Genomic DNA, 25,900 nt, shown 5'->3' with positions numbered 1-25,900 from the left:
ATCAAATCTCTGTCATCCTGCAAGCTCCATGAGTAGGTGGGCTGTGACCACCTCTAACCCTGAGTGTTCTCTGCCCCAGGCATCACGGTGGACAAGTCGGGGCTCATTTACTTCGTGGATGGCACCATGATCAGACGCATCGACCAGAATGGGGTCATCTCCACCCTCCTGGGCTCCAATGACTTGACCTCGGCCCGGCCCCTCAGCTGTGATTCTGTCATGGATATTTCTCAGGTAAGAAGAAAGCTGTGTGTGCCAGGGCCCTGGGTCTGCACACTCGGCCTCTCACCTGGCACCCAGGCAGCCCGCTGGCCGTTGATCTTTACACCACACAAGCCTTTTAAGAGCACACTCTTGGAGCTGGGTCTGTGCATAACACTCAGGACACCAAGGTGAGTAGGGCACAGCTTCTTGCCCTGGGAGTTCACCATCCGGGGTAGCATGTGGTGACAGAGGGCAGCTGTCCCAGAAAGCCTCAAAGGCAGCAGAGAGTCACACTGTGAATTTAAATCCGTGGCCACATGACTTCCCTCTTTGGAAACACGACTACTTACACATCGGCTGTTCTCCTTCTAAACAGGAGGACAGGAATTCCATCCATCCTTTCCTCCTCTATAATCGGGATTGCCTGATACACAGTAGAAAAACAACCAGCATTTGGTGATTTATTAATTGATTGATCGACTGGTTGAATCCTGGCTTTGCCACTCACCGGCTGAGTAACTTTAAACAAATTTCTGAGATCCTTTGAGCTTCATTTTTCACATCTGTAAAACGGACACTAGCCAGGCAGGATTGCTTTAAGAACACAGAAAGCAATGCCTGTGAGGCTCCTAGCACTGCTTGGCACTTCAGAGGTGATCAATCAACAGAAGTCTTAGTGCCCTCTTTCTCAAAGGAGGGGACATTTGTGCCAGGCGTTGAAGGTTGAATAGGGGTTTGCTGGGTGTCAAGAGAGAATGGAGACATTTCATACAAAGGACACAGCATGTGTGAAGATACAAACATATTCATGGGCCCAGATATTCAATGAGCATCGGGAAATTGAATGCCCGAGCATAGGGTTCTTGTAAGGAAATAGTAGCAGGAGTTGTAAGGGTCATGATGGTGAAGATTCACACAAAAGAGTGTGGCCCTTTGCAAGTGGCTCCAGGAACCTAGCATAGACCAGAGGAAAACACAAGCGACAGCTACTCAGCATGTCTGTAATTTGTCCCGCAATGACTTGGTGAGGGATGTGTACTTCATTGCTAGGTCCTTTGTCAGAGCCTAGCCAGTGCTCTATAGGTGAGCACTCATCTTGCCAGCATGAGCAAAACCAAGGAAACAGGAGGCTGGAGTTACCTTTAATTGCAAATTGGTGTCAGCAATAGCCACTCTTAGCTTGTTAAACCCCCTCACTGCTAGGGGAGCCTGCACACAGGCCCTATCCCACTGCCCGGGGACCTGCTCCCTGGTGCCCAGCAGGCAGCAGAGGCTGGGAGCCCTCCCGGTTCATGCCTACCTCAGTTACAGATGTGTGTCACAGCGCCCCAGAGCTGCTGCATGGGTCCCCACGCCCACATCATATCAGGTGCAGATACGATGTCCCTCTGTGCCAGCAGCTGTGATTGCCACACTCCCCAATAGAGTCTGTTCTCTGCTGTTCGTCTTCCCAGTTTGGCGAGCTTCCCTTGCTGGCTGCAGTTTCCCCCTCCCGTCTGTGAGCCCGCCCCGATTACCCAGTCGGGAAGCTGCCATAGCCTGAGGATGTGTGCGCAAGCATTTTCAGTTCTTAGAACGGACCCTCCAACAGCCAATGCCGGATGCCAAAAATGTTCAATCCACACATAGGGAAATAATTTCACTTTCGATAGAGGCACTGCCAAGCAGCCAGAGCAAAGGCTTGGAGGACAACTGCCATAGAGCAGGATTTCTGTAATTCAGAAATCCTGAACAAGAAATCTTTATGTCCTCAGTCCTCCCTACCCTGAGCATGGAACCCACGTGTGGGATTCTTTTGGCCTAACTCTCCAGACACAGGCATGTATTTTTGCATGCACATATGGGGAGGGGGCACATGGCTTCCATTCGCAGAGCCTCCTCTGTTATAAACACCCAGCTACCTTATTGTCCATGGGGACGAGGGAGGGAAGCCAGAGAGCTAAGAACACAGCTCAGGGGCAAGAGAGCAAAGAGCAGAACCAAAAAATTCGGACCAGCTGCTCCAAAAGGAGACGAAGACCAGACCCTAGGAGAACCTCAAGGTAGGCAGAGAGTGAAGAAGGAACAACAGGAACAATAGGTTCTCAGCTCAGCTGACTGCAGCCACCACTGACACAGAGGCTAGCTCTGGGCTTGAGGTCCAAAATGATTTCCTGAGAACCTATTCCCTCCCACACACATTTAGAAACGGGGACACAGAGATGAGTACTGCTCCACGTTTCCTGTTAGCTGTCAAAATAATCTCAAGAGCTAGCTCTTATCGAGTCCATTTTACAGATCAGGACACTGAGGTTTGGTGACAGGAAATGCAGTTATAAATGGAGAGCCCCGGGCTAGGCTCCACCAGGGATGTGAAGATTAATTGTTTTTAATCAAATCATGTACATCAATTGCCTAGCACAATGCCTGCCGGCCAGCTAGCAACAGGCTGTAACTATTCATTCCCTTTATCATTTGCCAAGGACTGCCTTGTGCATTGTCTTGTTTGTGTAATATTTATTACCTGCATTTACATAGGAGGGAAGCAGTTCAAAGTATTTAAGTAACTCGAGTAAGATCACACCTGCAGGAATTGTGGAGCCCAGAGAGGACGCGAGGTGTTCTGGCCCCAAATCCCTCACTGTCTATGCCCTTCGCAGTCGTTTATTTGTTCATTCATTTGACAATCCAGCTTTTGAAGCAAATCACTCTGCAACAAGGCAGTCACCTCACAGTGCTTCTGTAAGGGCACCACAGCTGGGGAGGACAGGCGAGGGGCCCCATGCCCCCTCAGGACCACAGAACATAGGAGCTGGAGGGGCCACCGTATGAAGGCTCCTCCCTCCATGTGGGCGATGGGAAATGAAGCCTCAGTGTGATCGTCCCTAACAGGGAGGCGAGGTCAGAGAAGCGTGGGCACTTGGTCTGATCCAGGACATCACACAGGCCCTGGGACAGCCAAGACTGGCTCCCAGAGCGCATCTCCCCCCCCCCCCCCTTCCTCCCCAGGTCCTCTGCACACAGGGCTGTAAAGGAGAGAGCTGGAAGCGCTCACCCTTCCTTCATCCCCTTCTCTCCTCCCCCTCCCCCTGCCCTCTCTTCCCCCTCCCACCCACTCATCAGGGAGCCATCTTTTCATCATAATGACAGGCAGAAAGGTCTGGGCTAGCAGGTCCCTGAGGTGCCACAGGACCAGAGGGCATAAAATATTTAGCAGCGAGTGTTGACAAGAAATGGGTTTTAGGAAATTGAAAATTCCCCTGTCACTTTAGAGTAAACTGTGTTCTTGATGCAGCTGAAGGCTGTGGGCCTCTGTGCTGGGGTGCGCACTGGGAGGCGCAAAGGCAGCTGCCTGGCATCCGCGCTGCCTGCCTCAGGCTCCCTGTCCTGGGAGGACAGAGGGACCGGGGCTGGGAGCGAGGGAGCAGGAAGACCTTAGGAAGCGGTGCCTAGAAGAAAGGAGAAAGGGCCTGCTCCCTCCTGAGAAGAGCCCTCAGCTAATGGGTCAGATGAAGATGGCCACGTCTCCTGTGCAAGTAATTTATAGGGGTTTCTCTTCACAACTGTATACTGTCACATATACATTGTAGGAAATATACAAAGTTAGTAATGGCAAAGGAGAGAGTTAAAATTGCCTCTGATCCCAATATGGTTACCATCTTGGAGTATATCTCTCAAGCTTTTCATCTCCTCTCTATTCATTATCCATCTAATTTACTGTATTTTCCCCCAGTTGGGATCACACAGTACTTATAGTTCTATAAGCTGTTCTTTCCACATAATACATGGCGAACGGTTTCTGATGTCATTAAATATCCAGCTGTAGCATCCGTTATAACGGCTACACAGACTATTTCAATTTATGGGTGAACTAAATGTACCATAACTTATTTAGCCCATCCTCTGTAGTTGGGCATTTGAAGTGGTTCCAGTTTTTCACCATTATTTAAAATGGCTGTGATAATTACCCTTATAGACAATGGTGTACACGAATATATTTCTGGAAGAGAAATTTCCTACCTAAAGGTTTATGCTTGTTTAAATGAGCCCAAATTAGACTGAATGCCAACGTTTTGTAGGGGACTCACTTGGGAAACTAAGGTGATGAGTCCCTAGGGATCGGATAAGCAAGTCAGCTGAAGGCAGCACCTGTCAGCACCTCCGGCCCCTGTGCAGTGTGGCTGGACCCCTTGGGGACACAGCTTCATGCCAACTCCTGCCCATGCGATATATCCAACCATGCAGCCTCCATCCACTCAACAAAGCGTTCCTCACCTCACCCACACCTGCCAGTGGCTTTCCCCACATGCCCACCTGCAGACTCAGCGTGGTCCCTGTCAGCTTCCCAGCCTGGCTCAGAAGAGGCTCCGACATGGAGCTCAGCACCTCTGACCCCTCCTTCCCACTGCCGGGAGCACCTGTTCTTCATGGCACAAACTAGAGCAGGGCTGCACAAACTTCAGAGTGCCTGGGAGTCTCCCAGGGATGTTGTTTAAATACAGCTTCTGACGTCATAGGTTTGGGTGAGGCCTGCCATCCTGCCTTTCTGACTAGCTCCCAGGTGAGGCCAGTGCCGGAGGTCATTTCCAGCCCCATGTTAGAATCACCCGGGAAGCTTTGGAAATCATGCCAGGGCCCGAGCCCTACAACCAGGGATCTGACTTCATTGACCAGGGGTGGGATTTGAACACCAATACTTTCTAAAATCACTGCAGGTCATTTGAATGGGTGGCCAAATTTGAAAATCACTGCTCTGAAACTATGTCAGAGAAAGTCCATGGTTATTCTGTATTTATACCCCCAGCATCTAGCCACATGTTAATCCAAGAATTGAGAAGTCATCTTTCATACAAAAAAAAATTATATCAACAGTTCATGAAGAGTTTCTCTTAAGCCTCTGGGCCACACCTACTTCAGACTCTTATCAGTTTCCCCCCACCTCCATAGCATTAGCTCCATCCTCTGAGCACTTACTATGGGTCAGGCTCTCCGCCCTGTGGTCATTCCCATTTTACAGATGTGAATATTGAGACTCAGGGAGGCAAAGGATCTGCCCAAGGTTATAAGTGGTTGGGCTTGGATATGAACCCAGGCCTGTCTGACTCCAAAGTCTGTCTCTTGCCTACTTTTTTGTTTCTTTTTGTTTTTTTTAATTTGTTCTTCATGTTTTGTCAGTCTAATAGAAGCCATCATATGTCTTGCATGATTTCATTCTGATAGGGGCCTGACATGCATTGTGGATGACAGGCTGCTGTGAGGACCAGGGGCATGTGAAGGCACTTGGGACACTGTTATGGACCATATGGAGGCTGGGGTGATTAGTGGTGGGCACTTTGCCAGGCATTTGAGTGTTGGTGTCTCCATTGTCAGGTTCGCTTGGAGTGGCCTACAGACTTAGCCATCAACCCAATGGACAACTCCCTCTATGTCCTCGACAACAACGTGGTTCTGCAGATCTCTGAAAACCACCAGGTGCGCATTGTTGCCGGGAGGCCCATGCACTGCCAGGTCCCCGGCATCGACCACTTTCTGCTGAGCAAGGTGGCCATCCACGCAACCCTGGAGTCAGCCACCGCCTTGGCTGTCTCTCACAACGGCGTCCTGTATATCGCTGAGACCGATGAGAAAAAGATCAACCGAATCAGGCAGGTCACCACTAGCGGAGAGATCTCGCTCGTGGCTGGGGCCCCCAGTGGCTGTGACTGTAAAAATGATGCCAACTGTGACTGTTTCTCTGGAGACGATGGTTATGCCAAGGATGCAAAGCTAAATACCCCATCTTCCTTAGCTGTGTGTGCTGACGGGGAGCTCTACGTGGCTGACCTTGGGAATATCCGAATTCGATTTATCAGGAAGAACAAGCCTTTCCTTAACACCCAGAACATGTATGAGCTGTCTTCACCCATCGACCAGGAGCTCTACCTGTTTGATACCAGTGGCAAGCATCTGTACACCCAAAGCCTGCCCTCAGGAGATTACCTCTACAACTTCACCTACACTGGAGATGACGACATCACATTCATCACAGACAACAATGGCAACAGGGTGGACATCAGCCGAGACTCTACCGGGATGCCCCTCTGGCTGGTGGGCCCAGATGGCCAGGTGTACTGGATGACGATGGGCACCAACAGTGCCCTCAGGAGTGTGACCACACAAGGACACGAGCTGGCCATGATGACATACCATGGCAACTCTGGCCTTCTGGCAACTAAAAGCAATGAAAATGGATGGACCACATTTTATGAGTAAGTATCGGGCAAGGCCATGTAATGGTTTTGTTTCCTGAGATATACTATAAGATTAGAGATGAATTGATGGAGTGTTAATTTTTGTTATGTCATTTTATTTCAGGATTTAGGTTGCAAACCCTTACCTATAATATATTCTACATGTTCACATCTGAAATGCTTGCACCTGGGAAGGAACATGTTGTAGTGGAAAAGGCATAAGCTTTGGAGTCAGAGGAACTGAGCTGAATGTAATCTCAGGAGGCCTAAGTTTCCATATCTGTGAAATTGAAACAATGACTACCTTCTCAACATACCAAAGGGAGGTGGTGTAGAGGAAAAATACTTGATAGAGTGCTAGCATCTTCATATGACCACTGTCCAGAAATATGGCAATGGGGAAAGGAACATTTCCAGGTAGATGAATTGTCTAATTATCAAAGCTCACATCTTAAATTAAAAAAAAATTTTTTTTTACTTTAACCATTTTGGATGGAACTTAAGAAGTGCTTTACATGCCTCCCTTCTCAAACACATTATACAAACATAATGAAACCTTTATTTTTATAAGTCAAGGTCATTCATAAGGGACACCCACAATTGCATAGTATGCTGTAATATGAAGATAGTTTCAAGTAAGTGTGGTGATAAGATTATAGGACCCTCTTCTCCTGCCCCAACTGATTCTACACTTTCTTTTATTGGGTCCTGTGTCTAATAGATATAGTTGTACTGCTTCCTCCATCAATGTGGCACTATTGAGTCACTAGTTGTTTCTGCCATAGAGCTCCCTCAAGTAGCTCACTTCCCTTCTCTTCACCCTGGATAGGGCTTCCTCAGTGGTGTGGTCAGAGAACCAGAGATCAGTTCATTCCAATCCTATTAAATATCAAATACACTGAGTGGCCAGATATTATGATCTCTGAATACATAACAATCTGGCCACTCAATATATATTAGAGGCCCGGTGCATGAATTTGTGCATGAGTGAGGTCCAGCCAGCCTGGCCAGGGGGAGGGGACATGGGAAGTTGGCCAGCCTGCCTACTGGTGGAACTCCTGGGATAATTTGCATATTAGCCTTTTATTATGTAGGATATACACTGAGTGCCCAGATTATTAAGCATTCAGAAATCATAATAATCTGGCCATTCAGTGTATATCTGAGATGTTTCTCTATAAGCTATTTAATCAGTGGACTTCACAATATCTCTCTTTCTACTTAGATTTTAGCTTCTTTTTAAGGTCTTACCCACATTCCAGACAACCGAGACTGCTGAGCACATGGCCATTAGATAAGTATTCAGGAGATGGGGAAGGAACTAGCCTTGCTGCACACCAGACATGGGTTGGGATCCACATCATTGCATTTAATTCTCGAAACAGCTCTGGGAAATGAGTGATATTATCCGTTTTACAGAAATTGAAACTGAGGTTCAGAGAGGCTCATTCATCCACTGTTATATGTGAGAACATAGCAGAATACGTCTGTCTGACGCCGGAGCACATGCTCCTCGAGCTCTGCCTTGCTTCCCGCTGCTGTTTATTAATCCCAAATGAACTTGAATCTTTGAGCCGTAAATTTTTCTTAAGCTTGATCAAGCATCAGTTTCTCACAGTCCTAGAATTGGAAGGAAAAGGATGTGTAATAGATTTTTAAATACAATGTGTACTGAAAAAAAAATGTCACAGCAATTTGTTCAAAGTTCACTGGCTAAATTCCTTGTTAATTATAAAGAAAAGACAAAGATCCAGGAAAACAGCAATTACCTTGATTAACTCATTGAAATGGAAATACGCTAAATAATTCCATTTTCCCCCATTGCTCGACAGAAACCTCTTATATATTATTTAGCCAATACAGGGGTTTCTTTGTCAGAGCAAGTCGGTACACTCAATTAGTTCCCAAGGTCACTCTCTAATCCCAAACTGAATTCTTACACATCACTGCACCCGTTACTCTCGACCAACCCTGAAATCTAAAACCATTTCCTACAACTCTCCCAGAAAGGACTCCATTCCTCCCTCTCTGGCTTCCCTGATAAAATATACACCAGAGTCGATGTTTTATTAAGAAGGAGAAGTTAGTACAGTCGCTTTGTACAAAATCGCATTCGGAATTCCCAAGTATCCACTAAATAGCATTACCCAGGAATGGAAGATAAAAGCCCTAAAATAAAAATAGAAACTTATTTTTTGTGTCAGGCTCTTTCCCATTTAATTTTCATAGCAACCTCAATGGGACAGCTGAGACACAATTTCTGGTAGAAATTATCACCCACATTTTTTACAGATGAACAAACTGAGGGACAGTGAGATTTGGTAACTCATCTGTCAGAAATCACCATGAGAACATGGCAGAGCCAGAACACAAATCTGTATTCTTTTAACTACAGTGAATGGGTTCACCTTAAGTTCTTTGTGACTCAGATAGAAATAGAATCTATTTATAGGAATAGTCTGAGGTTCAAAATTTCAGAGATACATTATGGAAATTTCAAAGTCTTACTCATCATAAATACTCAAATGATATCCTCTGTGGCTGTTGTCATTATTAATTTATTATTATTATTATTGTTATTATTATTAATTATTATTATTATTATTATTATAAGCCATATTAGTGACAACACCCGTAATTGCAGAAATGTTGTTAGGGCATAAAAAATGTACCGGGAGCAGCTTCAGGTAAATGAATCAAAGGAGCACACAAAGGATATAATTGCAGTTGGTAGGGAATTAGAGGTCAGACCAGAAGAGCAGGATCAAATGTCACATCTCAGGGATCAGAACTAGGAAAGGGTCAGGTCCCTGAGAATATCCAAAAATAGGCATGCAGAGTGTGTCAAGGAAAACTAGTTCAGCTCAGATTGTGAGCACAGGTGAGGGTACCAGATAGCTGTTCACCTGGGTGATGGCTGTGTGACTCGGGCAGGCTGGCTGGCTTCCAGACACAAGTCTCAACCAGAAATAATGCCTGCTTTACCCTATTTCAGGGCCATTGTGAGAATCATAAAAACTAAATAAACCCTGGAAGTAAAAATACTTCACAAACTATGAAGCTTCCAAGAAGTAAAGTTGTGATGTTATTATCATTATGGTGTTTCTTAACATAGATTTGGACAAATTTTTTCCTTTTTGTAATATTTTTTTTTTTCAAAGAGGGAGAGAGAGAGAGATGGAAACATCAGTAATGGGAATCATTCATAAGCTGCCTCCTGCACATCCCCCACTGATGATTGAGCCCACAACCTAGGCACACACCCTGACCAGAAATCAAACTGACCTCCTGATTCATAGGTTGATGCTCAACCTCTGAGCCACACCAGCTGGGCAGATTTGGACAGATTTTTCCAAGGCACCATTGCTCTAGTGAATTTTCTACTTTTGGCTCCATGAGGCAGCTTAGTTAATTCCAACCCAAATGCTCTAATATTTAAAAAAAAAAAAAAAAAAAAAAAAATCAGCCCAGGCTTGCCTGTGACATGGGCTATTACTGAAACCAGTTTTTAAGTTGGCTTAATCGATCCTCTCAACAGATTAAATAATACATGTAACATAAACATCACACACTTCAGAGAAACTTGACTTAAAGACTTCACAATTCCGAGGAATCAAGATTAGTTTCCTTCCCTCAGCCCACAAATCTGCTGGTAGAAAACGTCAAAGGAATCTATAATGCAACCTTCATCTCCAATGTGTGGCATCAGTAATTTCAGAGTTGGCTCCTGGGTCAATGGCATTTGATGGCTAAGAAAATGGCCTGATGAGCATGAGGTTGCAAGACTGGCTTTCTGAGGAGGCAGGAGCAATCAGTTTCCCCAAGTTTCATAGGGGGGAATGGCTCTGGTGTCCTGTGACAGCCACTGTCATAATTACTCTCACACTAACTCCCGTGAGACCCTAGTTTCTCTCTATATCAAGCTTAGGAGTTGCCACCTAATAGTGTACAGTAAATATTTTATGAATGAAATATAAATTCAGAAGGGAAAGGGGATCAAGAAGGGAAGAGAAAATACGCTATAGTTCAAAGGATACTAGATTCGAATCCCAGCGTCAGCACTGTCATTGCTCCCAGCAGGATCTAGGATTCAACTCAAAAGTTTCAAATGAAGAGCTTTGGCTTCTGGGTTTTGCTGAGGATGTAAGAGCTAGAAAGAGCATTGTTCCTAGTCTTACAAAAAAAAAAAAGTAAGCCAGACAAATTGTAAATTCATGAGTTTTTCTTGAACTCCTTCTCTGAGCTCAGAGGGCAATAAACTGAGTAAATTCAAGGGGCAACAGACTCCTGAAGAGAAAGACAAGATGTGAGCCCTAGTTTCCCTGGGTAAGTGCAACCAGATACCAGAAAGAGTCCAGCTAACCTAGCTGGTAAATTTACACATGCCAAGTGTATGAAACCCTTGGGGGCTGCAGAAATTGGAAGATTCCACATTATCTTCAGAATTTTCTCCTCAAACCCTACCAGGTACTCTCCAGAAATAGAGAAAGATTTTTTAAAAGTGGGCCTCATATACAAGTGTACCTCAGGGAGAGGTACAGCAGTTGCTGAGGGAGGGACTCAAATATCTGCCTGCTTTACCCATACTCTTCGCACCTTACTCCCACATGGAACAGAAGCCTTAAGCTGTGGCAAGAAGGGAGGGCAACTAACTCTGTCCTACTTAGGCACTGATGGAAACCCATTACAGCTGAATGAGGGAGGAAAACATCTTTTAAACTTCTTCTGGGAAGGTAATGGGCCCAGAATTATAGTGGGCCCAGAATTACAGCCTGAAAAGGGGCAGGAGCACTGAAAAGGTCGCACTGCTGAGACTCAGGGACACATGGGTGTGTGTGTATATATATATATATATATATATATATATATATATATATATATATATATATATATATATATATAATACTGAGGTTTAATCAGAGCAATAGAGAGAGAAACAACAATGGTGAGAGCAAAGAGTCTAGGTGGAGCTCACCAGCCCCTACCACTAGCTAAAAAGCTAAACCCAACAGTGAAAAGAACAGTAGTATTGGGGAAAAGATAAGAAAGAGACAAAGGGACAAGACCATGGAAGGAGACCCTCTCTGAGAAGCAGCACAAAGAGGGAACCTAAAGCTGAGGCTGGAGTTAACACTGAGGGGAGGGGGAAAGCTTAGCACCCTAAACACAAGGTGGTTAGCAGAATTTAAAACCTTGGATGCACTAAGGTTAGCCATAGAAACAACAGACTTCAAAGCCAGTTCAAATCCTAGGTAACTCATGCACCCACACTAAAATACTAGCAGAAGGAAACTCATACCCACATTAAGGCATAAAACCTGTTACCTCTATCTCTACTGTGCTACACAAGATGTGACATGTTCAACTGAACATTCAAAAGGGCAAAAAAATAAAAATAAATAAAAGCACAACACACTTCCAAGAAACAAAGTAATCATCAGAACCACACTCAGATATGACAGGGATTTTTAAAATATGATTATGTTAAAGTCCCTAATGGAAAAGGTGAACAAGATCAGATGTATACTTTGAGCAGAGAAATGGAAACTATGAGAGAGAATAAAATGGAAATACTAGAAACAAAACAAAAAAAACAGTTACAGAGATGAAGAACTCCTAGAATGGGCTTATCAGTCGACTTGACACAGCTAAGGAAAGAAAATAGGTCTAGAGAAATTACCCAGTTTCTCAAAGAATAATCCTGATGTTGATCAACAAGACTGAACAAATTGCCCTGACTATCAAAAGACTACTTTAGATCTACTTTAGATTTAACATAAATATTTTAGTTCATATTTATATATAATGTAAATCATTTAAATGACGGCTTTTTGTTTGCATATATGCTTGCAGTGATATAAGCTCCAACTGGTCAAGACCATCTACATACAGCACCTATTTTTTTTTTGTAACAGCTTTATTGATATATAAAGCATCTATTTTAAATAACATAGCATCTATTTTTAAATAGTATTCAAAATTATAATTATACTTCAAGTAAATTTGAGACTATTTTCAAAATAAACTGAAATTATAGCTACTATTGTACAGGCAAAATGACAAATCACTAAACATCCTACAAAAAGCCTTGAGACATATCTTTTGTCTAATACTAAAGAAGAAACACACACTACCAAATTGAAAGGAAGTTGTGAAACAGAGACCAAATTATGAAAATAAAAGTTCAAGTCTTCAAAATTAAAACAAATAGAAAGAAATTACCTGACTAAACTACAAAGAGAAAACCAGTGAAAAAAAAATACAGAGCTGTATATCCAAGAGCCAGAGGGTATATCAGCTGGTTTATTATTCATAGAATTGGAATTCCAGGAAGAGAGAAAGAATAGGCAAAATAAATATTTGAGGATTTGATGGTCGAGAATTACCCATAAGTAATGACAAACACCAAGCCATACACCCAAAAAGCTCAGAGAGAGCAAGTAGAATACACCCACACACATACACACACACACACACACACACATACACACAGGCATATATTCAAATTGCTAAATACACAAAGTGAGAAAATCTTGAGCAGCTGGGGGGGGGGGGTTGATTTGGCAGTGGCAGGGGAGTAGGTAGAACGCATTTCATACAGAAGAACAAAGATAATTATGCAGACTTCTCATCAGAAACCATGCAAGCTAGAAGACAAAAGTGCTGAAAATAAAGGGGGAAAACTGTCAACCTAAAATTCTATACCTAACAAAAATATATTTCAAATAAAGAAATGTTATAGAGATACAGGAAAGGGATAAGGGAACCAAGAAAGGATGGTAAGGCATCCAAGGCAGTAATAATAGTGAACAACCATGACCAACCATCAGGCTGAAGGGCAAAACAGGAAAGGAATAGGATATTGTTACTGAATTCAGTGGAAGCTGTAAATATGGAAGAAGAGCCATCTGGTAGAAACAGTAATTGCAGATAGATGAAGCCACTATTAGAAATACAGTAATGCCTGGCTGGTGTGGCTCAGTGGTTGAGCATTGACCTCTGAACCAGGAAGTCATGGTTGGATTCCTAGTCAGGGTTCATGCTCAGGTTGCAGGCTCAATCCCCAATAGGGTATTTGCAGGAGGCAGCCAATCAATGATTCTCTCTCATCATTGATGTTTCTCTCTCACACTCTCCCTTCCTCTCTGATTCAATAAAAACATATTTGAAAAACAAAAGAAACATAGTACTGAAGGAGATGAGAAAAAGAAAAACTCTAGATCCCCAATTTCTTGAGCCAGTGCCTACCATTGACTGAATCCAACCAGAAGCAAGCCAGCAAGGGGGCCCAGAGAGGTATCTGCGAGGTTCAACTCTTTGGGCACAAGGAAGGGCACAGAAAGGATTTGAGGGGTGAAAAGAGAATAACCAATGCAGACACTTACTGGCTCTATGACACTGTCAGAGCCAAGATTCAATCCCAGATCTACCTGAATCCTTTCTGCCAGACACACTGCCTCAAGTACATCAACAGTAAGAGATAAGACCTATATTGTGGGGTGAACCAGATCTTAGAAAACCTGAAGGCTAGATTTCATTGTTAGGACTTAATTCTATTGGAAATGGGCGACAAGTATTAGTTTTTATTACAGAAGCCAAAAAGTATCTGATTAGAGGGACTAATATAATAATATAGTGACACCACCTATTATAATGACCTAAAACCAAGGGAACTCTTTATATGCATGGGCTGTTCTTGTTGATGATGGTGGTCATAGATGAAAAGTATAAAAATCAAATCTTTTATTTCCCAACCAAAAAGTCCCAACCAACAAAAGTTAGTATCAGAGAGGCTATTTGGCATTTTCCTCCACAGCTGCACAGAGTTCAGAGGTTTGAGATGTGAAGTATTGAGTGTGAAGAAGAAAGCCTCGCAGTGTGTGTGAAGATACTCTTCAGTGGTCCTCTTCTGAGAGCCAAGTTCACAGCAACTCTATGAATCTTTTATGTGTTTTCTTTCCCTGTGCTTCAAAGATGCTTTGGGGAAATGGAGTGAAGAAAAGTCAGTAGAAAGAAATTATGAAAAGCCAGTCATCTGGTCATCCCCATCATACCCCCTGAGTGGGGGCCGGCATCACTGAAGGGTCAGTACTGGCAACAGTGGTATCAAAGCAAAGCATCTTGAAGAGGAAGCTGTCAGTCTTCTTGACTTAGATTTCCAAACACAATATTTTTGTTAACATAGTGGTGAACACAAAGGTTTTGATTTGAAACAGCATCATTTTTATGGGAAGCTTGATGAAGGAACACAGCCTGATTTTGAATCTATATTCCTCTGTTAGCTGTGTGATTTTAGGCAAGTGACTTCTCTCTGAGCCTCAGCTTCACCAATTGTGAAATGAGGGTAATAATACCTACCTCAAAAGATGGTTATAAGCATGGTGCTTGGTACCTAAATAGTACTTGATGAATATTAGTGAACTTTCCCTTCCTCATAGGGAAGTGGGGAGATAAAGGGGTGGAGTTCTTATTCTCTGGGGGGAAAAAAACATCTACCACTCTCACTCATTTATTCATACAAGAAATATGTATTGAGCACATTTTATATGCTGGGTGGTGGTCTAGGCACTGAGGATGCATATAAGGTCCCTTTCCTCATGGAGCTTATATTCTAGAGTAGGGGTGTCGAACTCAATCAGAGAAGGGGCCAAAATCTAAAATCCAGCCTAAATCGTGGGCCGAATGGTTTACTGAACAGTCATAAACTGTCATTGTGATGGAAACGCAGCGGAGTGCAGTGATGACAGCGCGGTGGGGGCCACATTGCAAGGCCTGGCGGGACGGATTTGGCCCGCGGGCCTTGTGTTTGACACATGTGTTCTAGAGGGAAGAGACAGATAACAAATAAGTAAACACATAAACAATATAGTAAGTAGATTGAAGGCAATAAAATAAGATAATGCAATAGAGATGGGAGGGCCTATATGTTTCAGCAAGGGTGATCTGGAAAGGCATGAAGTGATAACATTTAAACTAAAGCATGAAAAATGAAAGGAACTAGCCATACCAAGATGGGAGAGAAGAGCATTCCCGGCCAGGGGAACAGTAAGTGAGAGCACCCCAAGCCTGGTTAGAGCTTGGTATGTTTGCAGAACAGAGATGTGAAGTATTGGAGGAATAGGGTTCAAAGTGAAGTTATAAAGAGAGGCAGAAAGGAGTGGGTCTCTCAACCAACAGTCATTCACATTATTAAGCATCTGCCAAGCACTCTTCTTAGTTCTGGGGACACATCCGTGACCACACAAAGTCCCTTCCCTCAAGAGGTTGACAGACTAGTGAAAGAAGTCTTGTTGGGTCCTGTGGGCCCTGGTAAGCACTGGCATTTTCTTTTAGATATGTTACTTTTTGATCTCCACAATCTCTATCAAAGATAGGTATCCCTACCCTCATTTTACAGAGGAGAAAATAGAGGCTTCCAGAGATTAGGTTGCATAATGTCAGTATGTAAGGGTTGATTGTTAGCAGAAGAAACATCAATGATGAGCAGGAACACATGCTCTATAAGAAATGAAGGGACTTTGTGTGGTCACTGGAAGGCTTGTCTTCTAGAGTCGCATTGCTGGCAGGTGGAGAGCCTGGATTCAAAGCCTAGACCATCTGGCTCCAAGGACCTTCTATTCCCACATCCACACGCTCCTTCATTCCTCTTGGCTAGAAGGAAAGAATATTTGCCAGAACTTTAAGTAACTAAACCACTGTCCAGAAGTCACTCAATCACAGGGCCAAGGTCAGGAGCAGCCTCTTAGAATCCAGAGAGTGCAGAGAACTGTCCGCCTGTCCCTTGTTGGGCAGTGCTGCTCCCCTCCCCCCTCCACCCCCCTCCCCCGTCCCTTAGCAGCTGTGTGGCAGGAAGAGAAATGGCTCCATAGAGGGGGCCACAGGGCAAAGGTGTCCAAGGTCTCAAGGATGGGCAGCTCCAGCTCTTCCCCGCAGAGGCAGAAGCAGGTATTGATAAGGCGGCAGAGAGATCCAGTGGCATTTCTCAAGCTCTGAAAGGCACCACAATGAATGAATAAGAGACAAGAACATTCTATAAATTGGCTGTTCCATTTGATGTTCATTTTAATTAAGACATTCAGTCCTTCTAATGGAAAATGTGAGGAGTGGAAATTACTGTTTTTTAGCCATCTCATACAAAATAAAAACCAGGTCTTGAAGGCATGGGGCCTTCTCGTTGCATCTTCTTCAGGCTCGATTTAATTATGTATTACAGGCTACTTTCAATAATAATTACAATTGTCTGCTTTTATGCAAAGTTTCTTTTTGTCTTGGGGATGAATACTCTAGCAAGATGCCCACAGAGCTTGCTCAAGTACCACTTAGCATAAGCAGTTGTCTCCATGTTTGTGCATTCAGCAGATGTTTATGATGCGCCTACTGTGTGTCAAGCCTCTGTCAGGTCCTGCAGGACGTAGCGTGTGCATGAATCATGGTCCCCCTTCTCCAAAAGAGCAGGGAAGAGGCCCTGTGCTCCCAATTATGCATGGATTTATTTGTGCAGCCAACATTCCCTGCCTGTCTTCTCTGTGCTGGTCCCAGTGCTGGGGAAGCAGAGATGAACTGAGAGCCAATCCTGCAGGGTCCCTTTGCTGGCAGGCGCTGGAATCTAGATCCCCAGACTGGCCGGCTGATGCCACAGCCCCTGCCCTGACTTGAACACTCCCAGGCCTAAGCAGGAGGCAACGTGTACATCGGCTGCATCGATGCAGGGGATACATTCTATGACAGAGCTGTGCCAGTCTCCTCGGAAAGACCAGGAAGGGCTTTATGAGGTGGCATTTGAACAAGGAAGGCCTTGTTAGAAGTAGTATTAAAGTGACATCTGACGCCTAATCAATAGTCTCTCCATGAATTCTTTATAAGACTATAAACCTCCTTTTTAAATGTCCTGCATTGTATAATAAAAAAAAAAAAAATTTAGCCAGTTAGGTCAAGAAAAGTAGAGAGGCTGAGTAAGTAGTCTCATTAATAAAGAGTATATACATGGATAACAGATGTTCAAAGAACCAGAATGGATCAGTATCCATCCCATGAACTTCTTGGACTGTGATGGACTTTCCGGGTGATTTAAAAGATGAGGGCTCTGCTTACTCATAAGACACAGGTACAGTCAGGATGACCAGGGCTGAGCCAGTCTTAGGGAGTTCCATTTTGGGGCTCAGAAATGTGGGGTGCCCTAGAAGTATTTTACTGTCAAGGCCTGGAGATGGGTATTGGCAGATGTCTGGTAATGAGACTCTTCTTTAAATGCCAGTAATTTACAAGGTCCTCTTCCCCAAGGTGGCTGTGGTTACATGTTCCCTGTATGCTGCCACAACACTTCTGATCATGAAAATAATCATGTAAATTATAGAAAGTATTGGGAACATGAAAAATACAAATAAGCAATTAAAATCACCTGCAGTTTTACTTCCACGAGATAACCACGCAGACATTGGTGTGACATTCCTTCCCACTCAAGTTCCCAGCAGCCGTAAAGTGTCAGAAAGAACACCAGCCTCTCCTAGAGGGAGGGGAGCAGCAGAGTCCCAGGGAGTCTCCAGGTGAGAAGGGCCTTAGGGCAAACATCTGGATCTTTGCCCCAGACTTGCCCTCCTTCCTAGCAGCAGTCTCAGAACCTCTCCCTTCCCCAGATCCGAGGGGCACTTCTGACACAGCCCAGGTCTCAGGCTACTCTACCCAGCCCTAAGCCTGACTGACCATTTCTCACAGTAATCTGACTCAGTACTTAGGAAGAAAAATGAGAAATCAGGGCGGGAAACAGGTTTCCAAAGGCCCTTAACCACCTGTATGAGAGCTGAAAGGACTGGTAACAGTCCTACAACCTTGCCCCTCCAAGACCGGGCATGAGGCAGATGGTAGAAGTCACTGTGTTGCTCCCCATCTTGGAAAGGGCTTCCATTCCCCTTCCTCATCCTCGGCAACGGAGATTCAGCTTTCCCAAAGCCCCTTGGCCCTTCCCTCTGACTTAATCTTGGGTCAAGGATTGATGAGTCCTTCAATTTACCAACACCTCCTCTGTGGCAGACTGTGCCAGGGACTGTCACCATTCAGTGTCAAGAATGTGGTGGTCAGTACCAGACACAGGGACGAAAGAGATAGCAGGTGGCAGAATCCATGTAGCACTCACATCTGACCCTGGGCAGAAAGTGGCTCAGAGAACGTCTGCCTAATCTCATTCCCCACGCCTCCTCTGAAACCACATGAGCTGTAGGATCCAGGGATCCGGGCAGGAAGCTAGGCCCAACTGAAGGAATCACAGAACAATCAGCATGGTTGAACTTTTGGCCTTTCACTTTACCATTGTTAAAACCCTCAGGGACTCAGGGGCAACCTTTACTCTAAGTGTAAAGGCAAAGCATGCAACAATGTCCAGTGTGAGACCAGAGTACGTGGGGAAGACGCATGTGGATGAGCCCATGCTACAAATGGGCAGGAGTGGAATTCAGAAATATTGGCATCTAGCGCTCGCCAATATTGGCAGCACGTTTACCGAAATTGGAACGATAGATAGAAGATTAACATGGCCCCTGCAGAAGGATGGCATACAGACCCATGAAGCAAATTTAATTGCTTAGACATCTGGATAAAGAAGTTTTCCCCCCATTCACACACAAATGCAAAAAGGCTATTTAACACCTACCTTTTTATACTTCAGCCTCCCCTAATTAAAAATAATCACTCACATGTTAATAGCCTACTCCCTGCCATCTTCCAGCCACTCTGCAGCAGGTAGGTGAGCACAAAATGGATACTTGCAAATAGAACAGACATGCTCGTTGGAGACAGAGAAGCAAGTGGTGGCTTGGAAGCAGATAGATCGAAGTTTGAATTTTGACTCCACCCACTTACCTGTGTGACCTTGAGCAAGTGACTTCACTTTTCTGAGCCTCAATTCATGAGCCTCCTCCAAAAGGAAGATACGTATTATATACCTTTTTTAGACTAGTTGTGAGGTTTAAATGAAAGAATATGTGAAAAGGAACTAGCACCATACCTGGTACGTTGGAGGTGCCCAATGATGGTAGGTATTTCTTTTCTTATTATCAGGAGAATGGGGAAATAAAGTAAGGTGCTATTATAATGCTTCAGATGGACCACACCAGAGCAAAGCTATGAGTTGTGGGAGCTGCAGATCCACAGCTGCTTGGTGCCAGATACGGAATCTAGATGGGAAGACGTTGCAAGAGCCTATCTGTTTGGCCTGCTTATGTGGCAGCGGAGTCTTGGTTTAGATTCCAAGTCCCCTTTTCCCAGGATCTATAGTATTGTTCTTAAAAAATCTGTATACCAGTTCTTGGGTGGTTAGACAGGGTATTCAAGCATCAGGTTTGCCCACATCATCTATGGGAGTCCCCAGCTTTAAGAATCTGGGTTAACATATAGTTACATCATCTCTACCTTCATAGGTGAATATTCGTTTATAACTACAGGGCATATCCACACATTCCCCATTGTAATCCTGGGAGGTAGGCAGGAGAGGGCTTATTCTCTCCACTTTATGGAATCCTATATAATAAAAGGCTAATATGCAAATTGGCCAAACAGCAGAACAACTGGTCGCTATGACACACACTGACCACCAGGGGGCAGATGTTTGATGCAGAAGCTGCCCCCTGGTGGTCAGTGTGCTCCCACTGGGGGAGTGCTGCTCAGCCAAAAGCTGGGCTGGTGGCTGGCTAGCACAGCAGTGGTGTTGGGAGCCTCTCCCACCTCCGTGGCAGCGCTAATGATGTCCAACTGATGGCTCCCAGACTGCAAGAGGGTGCAGTCCGGGCTGAGGGACCCCTCCCCCACCACTGAGTGCACAAATTTCATGCACTGAGCTTCTAGTTAAGAAAGTAAGACTCAGAGAGGTAAGTCATTTGCCTGCAGTCGGTATCAGCAAGTGGAGTCTATCCTGAAAACAATGTGCAAGGAGACAAAGGAGACATGGAAATGCATCTAAACTGAAAGAAAAGCAGAACATGCAAAAACTGTGGCATGAGGTAGAACACGCCAAGTTCCAGCTCTAACACCATTATATTCCTGTTACTCAGAACTACCCCCTTGGTTTTCAGGTATGACAGCTTTGGCCGCCTGACAAATGTGACCTTCCCTACGGGCCAGGTGAGCAGTTTCCGAAGTGATACAGACAGCTCAGTACATGTCCAGGTAGAGACCTCCAGCAAAGATGATGTCACCATAACCACCAACCTGTCTGCCTCAGGTGCCTTCTATACACTCCTGCAAGGTAAGCCAGGTGGGGGCTGGGGTCTTTGAGGCAGAGGGTTGAGGAGACCCATTTGGAAAAGGATAATGCAGGAAACCAGCTGCTAAAAAGCTTTACAACTGGTCTCCCTCTGTATTGCCACCTAATCTGCAGAACACACCAGCCCGAGTCCTATAAAGTCTCTCCCGAAGCCTCTGAGTAATATTTCATCGCCTCATCCCATTATCATCAGAACAAAGGGTAGAGAATCGATTAGCTCCTAATCGAGGTGACCTCACTGTTCTGCCATTCTAATGGCTCTCAGATTAAATACTCTCACTCGGGTGCAGGCAAGGATGAAGGACAGAATAATTACACCCAATTATGAAAGAGATTTGGGCGTGGAGAAGCCCTTCCTGAAGCTCAGGTGAGAATGGTTTGTGCTTCTGCTGGGAGTCCATGGAGAAGAGACCCTTCCTCTCTGCATCCACTACGTAATCCCTGATATGAGTTGATCTTTCAGCTTCAGCTAACCCATGTCGGTGAAACATTGCTGTGAATTGTCTGCCGCAATTGTTCTGAGGGGATGTGGTGACTTAGAGTGGAGCTTGCAGCTTTGCTGGACTTAGTAAGCATTAACAAAACAAAACAAAAGGAAAGAAAGGGCGGCACAAGAAAAAACTTGCGTGGTCTGTACCATCCCCCTCAACCCCACAGGGCTTTTGGGGTGGGAGGGGCAGTTTGTGTGTTGTTGTTTTTTAAATATATTTTTATTGATTTCAGAGAGAGGGAGGGAGAGATAGAAACATCAATGATGAGAGAGAAACATCAATTGGCTGCCACCTACATGAGATCGAACTTGCAACCCAGGCATGTGCCCTGACCAGGAATTAAATCGTGACCTCCTGGTTCATGGGTTGACACTCAATCACAGAGCCACACCAGCCAGTAAACCACATGGCTTTTTATACTTCCAAAAGTTTTGACACAAAGTGTTGAAAAAGACCTTGGGCTGGGCGTCAAACATCCAAATTCTAGTTCTCACGCTGCCACATCACCATGGCCCTCAACTTTCTTCTCTGGGAAAAGAAAGTATGTTAAAGCCATGTCAAACAGCGTGGAGCAGCACACTGAGCAGTTCTCGGGTAGATAGACTGGGACCCCTATGCTTGCTGAGCCAGTTCCTACCTGTGTGAACTGGATGGAGTCAATCTTCTCTGGGCCTCAGTTTCTGCGTCTGCAAATGGAACTGACTTACAATGCCTGACTCAGGGTTGCTCAGCCTCTCTCTTTAGACAATGTCCATAAAGTGACCAGCATGGGTCAAGCACAAAGTATTACTCAGTAAGTATTTGTTCAGTTAATTAACTAATTAATTAAGAAGTAGTTGGATTTGATTTGCCATTAGAAAATAATTGTATATTTTCACAACCATATTTACTCCTAAATGAAGTTCCTATGCCTTTAAACAAAAAAGTCAAAGAATATGCTAAGAAATGAAACTAGGCCACCAACTTAGACCATACACAAAAAAACCCTCAAAATTGATTAAAGACTTACATAAGTCACAAAACCTTAAAAATCCTAGAAGAAAACATAGGCAGTACAATGTCAGACATTTCTCATAGCAATGTTTTTGCTGATATATCTCCTCAGGAAATAGAAACAAAGGAAAAAAATAAACAGATGGGATTATACCAAACTAAAAAGCTTTTGCACAGCCAAAGAAATCATCAACAAAATGAAAATGGAACCCACTGTATGGGAGAACACATTTGGCAATGATACAGCTGATAAGGGGTTAATTTCCAAAATATATAAAGAACTCATACAACTCAACACTAGGAAGACAACCAAATTAAAAAATGGACAAAAGACCTAAAAGATACTTCTCCAAGAGGACATTTAGGTGGCTAAGAGACATGAAAAAAATGCTCAGTGTAACTAATCATCAGAGAGATGCAGATTAAAACTACAATGAGATATCTCCTCACACCTATCAGAATGGCTATATCAGTAAATCAACAAATGACAAATTCTGGTGAGGATGGTTAGGAACCCTCATGGAAATACTGTTGGTGGAAATACAGACTGGTACAGCCACTGTGGAAAACAGTCTGGAGTTTCCTCAAAAAATTAAAAATGAAACTGCCCATGACCTAGTGATCCCACTTCTAGGAATATATCCAAAGAAACCAGAAATACTAATTCAAAAGATGATATGTGCCCCTATGTTCACTGCAGCATTATTCACAATAGCCAAGGTTTGGAAGCAGCCCAAGTGCCCATCAGTAGATGAGTGAATAAAAAAGCTGTGGTACATTTATACAATGGAATTCTACTAGGCCATAAAAAAAAGAAAGAAAGAAAAAAGGAAATCTTATCTTTTGCAACAGGCTGGATGGATTTGGAGATTTTTAGGCTAAGTGAAATAAACCCCTCAGAGAAAGACAAATACCATATGATATCACTTATATGTGGAATCTAATGAACAAAATAGACACAGAGGCATGGATACATGGAACAGACTGACAGTTGTCACAGGGGAGGTGGGTTGGGGCTGGATGAAAGAAGATATAAGGAATAAGCAAATAATATATGTGTGTGCATACACACACACACACACACACACACACACAGACAACAGTGTGGTGATAGCCAGAGGGGAAGGGGGAAAGGGGAGGTGGGGGGTAGGTAGAGGCAGGCAAAGTGTGGTGGCAGGGGAAACAGGGACAAAAAGTGTCTTAGTTTGGGGCCATGGGTGCATGATACATTGTGCAGATGTTTAGTTGAGTTGTGCACTTGAAACCTGTATGTTTTTGTGGACCAATCTCACCCCAGTAAATTCAATTTTTAAAAAATCCAAAGAACAATAGCTGTTCTCAAAGGAAGAGGAACCAAACCCTGAAGTTTCTTCCCCACCAAGCACCTGTAGCCCTGGTTTGGACCATACCCCAGGTGTTGTGCTCTCACTGGGTTATTACCCAGAGAAGGTACCAATTCCAAGCCAGCCGGGCTTCTGCCTGACGGGGGACAGCAAGGCCACTCATTCATTACTCAGACAACCTGTCCTTCAGGCCCCTTTTCTTCCCTGTGGTTACGACTTGTCTCACCCACTCCATACTTCTAAGCTGACTTTGAGCAATTTTCCTAAACGTTAATGCAGTCTTTCTTATATTTGGAAAGTTGTTTTGTTTGTTTTTTAATTCAAAAGTGCCATCAAAAAGGTTTTAAAAGGCACCATTAGTTTAATAATAACTTTTCAGGTTGGAGAATGGGACTGGAGGGAGACCCACAAGGACTTAAGACACATTGCCGTTGCAGAAACAGTGCAGTGTGAAAAGGAAAAGTACATATTGGACCCCAGGACACGTGGTGCCTGTTTTCCCTCTTTGGATCCTCTGCCAAGCTCCCCTTCCTTCGTTCATACAAGGCTCAGATGCTCAGTTCTGCAGCCGCCTCAGTCGCCTTTGTAAACGGCGCTTTGGGTTTCATCTCATGTCTGAACACTGGGCAGAAGCGGGAAGGAGCTGCTAATGAGCAGCAGCCTTGGGAAGTCACTGCTCACGTTAAATGGGGATCACTGAGATGGGGCTCTGCAGATGCTGTTCCACCCCGAGTCACCCTTAATGGACACATGTGGATTCAGGAGGAAGCCATTTTAAAAGATAAATTGACACAGGCTTTCTCACTGTTCAAAGGAAGTAAAACACAGATTGTCGGTGAATAATGCATAGCGAGTTTGAAGCAGATTTTAGAATTCTGTACGTGAGAGAGCAAATGGAGAGGGGAGGAAACCGGGGAGGGAGAGGGACTGGTTGGATACTAGCAGGGAAGAGGCAGTGAGGGTTTCCTACAAAAACAACATCCTTCTTGCTTGTCAGAACCTGGGATATATCTAGTTCAGTCCAGCAAATGTTTACTAAGCACGTGCAATAAAAATAATAGTGATAAACTAACATTTTGGAGCACTTATTGATATGAACTATATTTTTTAATCCTCACAACAATCAGATGAAGCAGGTATAACTAAAATCTCCCTTTTTCCAAATAAAGGACCATGGTCATACTGGAGAAGTTCACTCTGACGGGTATGTGAAATGGGGGGGGTGGAGATAGAGATGACTAGCTGCATGGCAGTGACCAGCACAGTGCCAGGCACATAAAATGAGTAATAGCCTCAGTTTATATAACATTTACTATACGCCAAGTACTCACCTCACTTGATCCTGTGAGGTAAGAGTATAGTTATTGCCCCAGTGTATGAAGAAACAAGGGCATGAGAGGCTAAGGAATTAGCCCCTGGTCTTACAGCAGGAGAGTGGCAGAGCTGGGACTTGAACTCAGGTAGCCTGACTCCAAAACCCTTGCTCTTAATCTCAGTGCAGCAGTGCCTCTCACCGTAGGCACTGAGGTATTTGAGGATTGGGTGATTAACAGATGGGCGAACCCTACATCCCTCAGCCACCAAGAGCGCCAATGAAGCACATAGAGGGGTCAAGGCATATATGGGGGAGGCATTCACTCTAACCAGAGATACAGGGGAAGCTTCTGAGAAGAGAGCACAGTGCAGCAGAGCCTCTAAGGAAGGACTTGAGCTGCCATTTATTGGAGAGAGGGCAGTGCAGACAGAGGCAAAGGCAGAGGAGGGATAAAAGGCAGGAGAGTGCAGTGTAAGGTGAGAGATATGATTTCCATTTTTAGAAGAGAATTCCATGTGCATTTCACAACTGAAATTGACTTTTTTTTTCCAGAAGCACCTTTTAGCTAGACATCCGAATTAAAATGTTTTAACCAAATATAAAACTTCAAAATCATATCTATTTTTAATATGATTTTGAAATATATATATATATATATATATATATATATATATGCTTCATGACTTATGATTGGGTTGCGACCAAATAAACAGTAAACACATTGTAAGTTGAAATTATCATATCCTAGGTTGAATATTCATTTAATACACCTAATCTACCAAACACCAAAGCTTAGTCTGGCCTAGTTTAAATGTACTCAGAACATTTACATTAGCCTACAGTTGGGCAAAATTATCAAATACAATGCCTTATTTTATTATAAAGTATTGAATATCTCATGTAGTTTGTTATGAATATTGCTTTCACACCATCATAAAGCTAAAAACTCATAAGTAGAACCATTGCAAATCAGGGACCATTTGTAACACTATCTAATAAAAGAGTAATATACAAATTGACCATCATTCCAACACACAAGATGGCTGCCACCACGTGGACTCAAGATGGCCACCACAAAATGGCCAGCAGGGGAG

At 44.0% G+C, this 25,900-nt stretch overlaps 1 protein-coding gene and 1 non-coding gene across 7 annotated transcripts in view; both read left to right on the top strand.

The window, feature by feature from the left end:
* The window catches only part of TENM4 (teneurin transmembrane protein 4), a 547,191-nt gene that overhangs the window by 500,019 nt on the left and 21,272 nt on the right, over positions 1-25,900 (top strand). For all 6 annotated transcript variants that reach the window (XM_045577427.1, XM_045577429.1, XM_045577432.1 and 3 more), the window contains 3 exons: positions 80-234; positions 5,554-6,431; positions 20,474-20,646. In XM_045577427.1, coding sequence (XP_045433383.1) covers positions 80-234; positions 5,554-6,431; positions 20,474-20,646 — 1,206 coding nt within the window. The remainder of the gene's footprint in view (positions 1-79; positions 235-5,553; positions 6,432-20,473; positions 20,647-25,900) is intronic.
* Positions 18,878-18,988, top strand: LOC118713813. Its single transcript, XR_004986381.1, has one exon. It is a non-coding gene; the product is annotated as a U6 spliceosomal RNA (small nuclear RNA).

The sequence above is a fragment of the Pipistrellus kuhlii genome, unplaced genomic scaffold, assembly GCF_014108245.1.
Source record: "Pipistrellus kuhlii isolate mPipKuh1 unplaced genomic scaffold, mPipKuh1.p scaffold_m20_p_9, whole genome shotgun sequence".
In the NCBI taxonomy this organism is placed as follows: domain Eukaryota; kingdom Metazoa; phylum Chordata; class Mammalia; order Chiroptera; family Vespertilionidae; genus Pipistrellus; species Pipistrellus kuhlii.
This window is presented reverse-complemented; position numbering and strand designations above follow the sequence as displayed.